The sequence below is a fragment of the Limulus polyphemus genome, unplaced genomic scaffold (genome assembly GCF_000517525.1).
Source record: "Limulus polyphemus unplaced genomic scaffold, Limulus_polyphemus-2.1.2 Scaffold7530, whole genome shotgun sequence".
Classification (NCBI taxonomy): domain Eukaryota; kingdom Metazoa; phylum Arthropoda; class Merostomata; order Xiphosura; family Limulidae; genus Limulus; species Limulus polyphemus.
In genome coordinates this window covers 24841-28393 of record NW_013673140.1, presented here as the reverse complement: position 1 = coordinate 28393, position 3553 = coordinate 24841, and the positions used below count along the sequence as shown (strand labels likewise).

At 34.5% G+C, this 3553-nt stretch overlaps 1 protein-coding gene across 1 annotated transcript in view; it reads left to right on the top strand.

Annotated features, from left to right (window-relative positions):
• Nucleotides 1-3547, top strand: part of LOC106474683 — a 10754-nt gene extending 7207 nt beyond the window's left edge. Inside the window, exons 2-3 of the mRNA XM_013935374.2 lie at nt 2175-2275; nt 3296-3547. Coding sequence (XP_013790828.1) covers nt 2175-2275; nt 3296-3422 — 228 coding nt within the window. The 3' untranslated portion in view covers nt 3423-3547. The remainder of the gene's footprint in view (nt 1-2174; nt 2276-3295) is intronic.
• Nucleotides 3548-3553: the final 6 nt, after the last annotated feature.

The following is a 3553-nucleotide window of genomic DNA, read 5'->3' as shown; positions in this document are numbered from 1 at the left end:
TTTAATCAGTTCTTTATGTAATTCGCGACAAATGCTACAGGTTGTATTCATGCTACATCCGCTATACAAGATCGTAAACATGTGACTTTGGACTCGTGTTTCGTTACGAGAATGTTCTTGATTGATATACTATATTACAAGTTGTGGTGGTTTTACTGACAGGGTGACCAAGGGTTTGAACAGAGTCAAGGACAGACGTAGCTACAAATCATAACTGAAATTTTGCACTGCTGTCATTGACGATTAAGTAAAAAAAATAAAAATAAAAACACTATTAATTAAGTACTGGCTCGTAAAGGTTGTCTAGTCAACAGTTTCTAGAATACTTGACATGCCATACAAGTGCATTTATTTTATTTGCTTCCGATAGGCGGTGCAAATACACGTACTTAGGTTATAAGCTCACGACTGATTGTAGTTGTTCAACTACAGGTGGCGCCATTTATTTACTTAGTACTAAACCGCGCGAGGAAGGCCCGGCATGGTTAGGGAGCTTGACTCGCAATGTGTGGGTCGCGGGTTCGAATCCCCGAGGCTTGAACTAAGGCGTGGCCGAATACGCATTAGTTCCCGCGCTATGAGCATTGCATTAAAAACAATAAACACAATTATAAGTTAAAAACGAATGACAGCAATTGACGAATTTAAAGAAACATCGAACGATTGAGATAACCCGATGAGCATTCAGTCTGTATTTTTTTTTTTAACATCGCCCAGTTGTTTATTTTAAACTTAAAATTACGGACTCCATCGGATAATTAAACATATTTTTCTACACAACTCATGCACCAATTCACTTGTGAGACCATGACCTTTATATTACAGGGTCCTTGATAACTTACAAGTCACAAACGAAACGTAAACAAAAACACCATCAGTGTTGTAATTAATCCCACTAATTACTGCTGACGTTTCCCGCGCATTTTGCACACGAGACAAGCGCTTTCATTCAGTTATTTTGGTCAGTTCTTTACACTAAATATTGTGATAAAGAAAAATATAAAATCACCCACGATGAACTTTATGTAAAAATAAGGTTAGTATACTCATCTCGTTGTTAAGCGCAAAGTTACACAATTGTTTATCTGCACTGTACCCAAATAAAGTATTGTCCTCCTCCCCACAAAAAAAAAACAGAAAAAAAAAACAACTCATGATAATAAATAATCGGTGGAAGGGTGAGAGGATGGATTTTTAATTCATTCGGCATTAGAGCTTATATTATTTCTAAGTAGTTTCAGAGTTACAGAAGTGCCCTGGTAGGTCAGCGGTAAGTTTACAGATGTCCTACACTAAAATCTGTTTAGTTTAAGTAGTTTCAGAGTTACAGAAGTGCCCTGGTAGGTCAGCGGTAAGTTTACAGATGTCCTACACTAAAATCTGGGGTTTGATTCTACACAGATAGTTCATCGTGTAGCTTTACGCTAAATATGTTAATTTAAAATTAAAACGTGCTTACACGAAAATTTTAAGCGACATGACAGAGAGAATGTAATTTTACATTCTAAAATTACCCGTCATCAAACATGCTCATCCTATCGGGAAGGAGGTTATAATGTGACGGTTAATCTCAATATTCGTTGATTAGTTGCCTTCCCTCTAGGTTATCACTTCATAACAATCGTTCTAAAATTAACAAAAACACACTACATCGATTAAAAATACGCCATCTACAGAAACTGAGATTGAATTTAGATTAATTCAAATCTGACTGATAAAAAACAAAACAAAACATTCTGTTAATTGTTGCCATAAAGTTTGTTTGTAGTTAAGTACAAAGTTATACAATGGGCTATATGTGCTCGGCCCACCACGGGTATCGAAATCCGGTTCCTAGCGTTGTAAGTCCGCAGACATTCAGTTGTGCCACTGAGGGTCTGCCATAACGTACTGTCTTGTTTTTTTCATTTTCAGATTGTGAATAACAATATGTTCTAACAAAATATCTACTGTTTACTTCTATCATATATTTTTAGGATTATAACAATTTAAAAAATAATAATATTCGGCCTATTGTTCGTAATCGTTATTTAACCAAGTAAATTAATTTAACAATTTTTTAAGTTAACGTTATTTATAGTTTAACGAATTTTAATTATAAGTTTTTCTTTCATTTTAATTCATTTATATTTTGAATATTAATTAATTTTATTGTTATTTTTTTATCAATGTAGAGAAGTCCTGATCAGAATACAGTGTGCAGTCGATCTACACCATGCGGTTGGGGCGTCTATGACGTTCATAGTCGCTTGGTGCAGTTCTACATGAAAGGCCCGTATGTATTTTCATTTCAAATGTATTAATTTATTGCCATCTGTTGGATATTTTCCTAACATCAAATAGATTATTTTGTAATTTGAGGAGAACAAGATGGAAGTAAATTTGTATACTTGCGCCATCTATACATCGCTTTTACAGTTACAATCATCATAAAAACCATTTAAAAATTAATCTTTTGGTAATAGTAATTTGATATTGTAATATTGCAACATACAATGTTATTACCATTTTCGACATAAAAAAAGATTAATACTGCAGAATCGTAATTAGATGCAGCTATTTTTAGCCAGACCACAATTAATTCGATCAATATATATATATAAAAGTTCCAATTTTTTTATTATATTTTATGAGAAAGACAATCTATTACATTAGGCTAAATGAAATTTTGTTATTAAATGTTGTTCAAACGCAGTCTTACTTTAACCCTAAACTGTTTTATGTTTCAGATAATTAAATTTTCTATGTTTTAGAAAGAATTTATCATTTCCTCCGGGCTCGGCATGGCCAGATGGTTAGAGCGCTCGACTCCAATCCCCGTCACACCAAACATGCTATCCCTTTCAGCCGTGGGGGCGTTATAATGTGACGGTCAATCCCACTATTCGTTGGTAAAAGAGTAGCCGAAGAGTTGGCGGTGGGTGGTGATGACTATCCGTCTTCCCTTTAGTCCTACACTGCTAAATTAGGGACGGCTAGCGCAGATAGCCCTCGTGTAGCTTTGCGCGAAATTCGAAAAACAAACAAACAATATTTAATGCCCAAGTCTTTGTCGTAAACGTATAGACGTTTTGGAGAAGCAGTTGTTTCTAATAAAATGATAAATTATAAAAGTGAAAACAGATCATTGGATGTGAACAGTAAAACTAATGTCCCGAATTTGCCATATTGGCCATAAATGTGTATGAACAACATAGTGAAACTTAAATTGTTTATTTTAACATATAATATTTTTAAAGAAAATGTTATGGTTTACACTCTTGTTGTTGTTGTTGTTGTTTTCTATGTTTTGTAGATGCTACTGCCCGAATGGAACACGGTGTGTAAGGACCACTGATGCATTGCTTATTTATTCTTTCGTCTACCACTGTCGCCCTCTATCGAGACCAGCTGAACATGTATGGCCAGAATACGAGGAGTAAATGTAATATTGAAGCTTAATATAAACTCTAAGCCTAAAGCAAAAGCATTTCCATTATACTCAGGATAAAATTATAACTGTTTACTCTAGCTTGTGTAGCTTAATATATCATTGTATATAGCGGACTTCCTT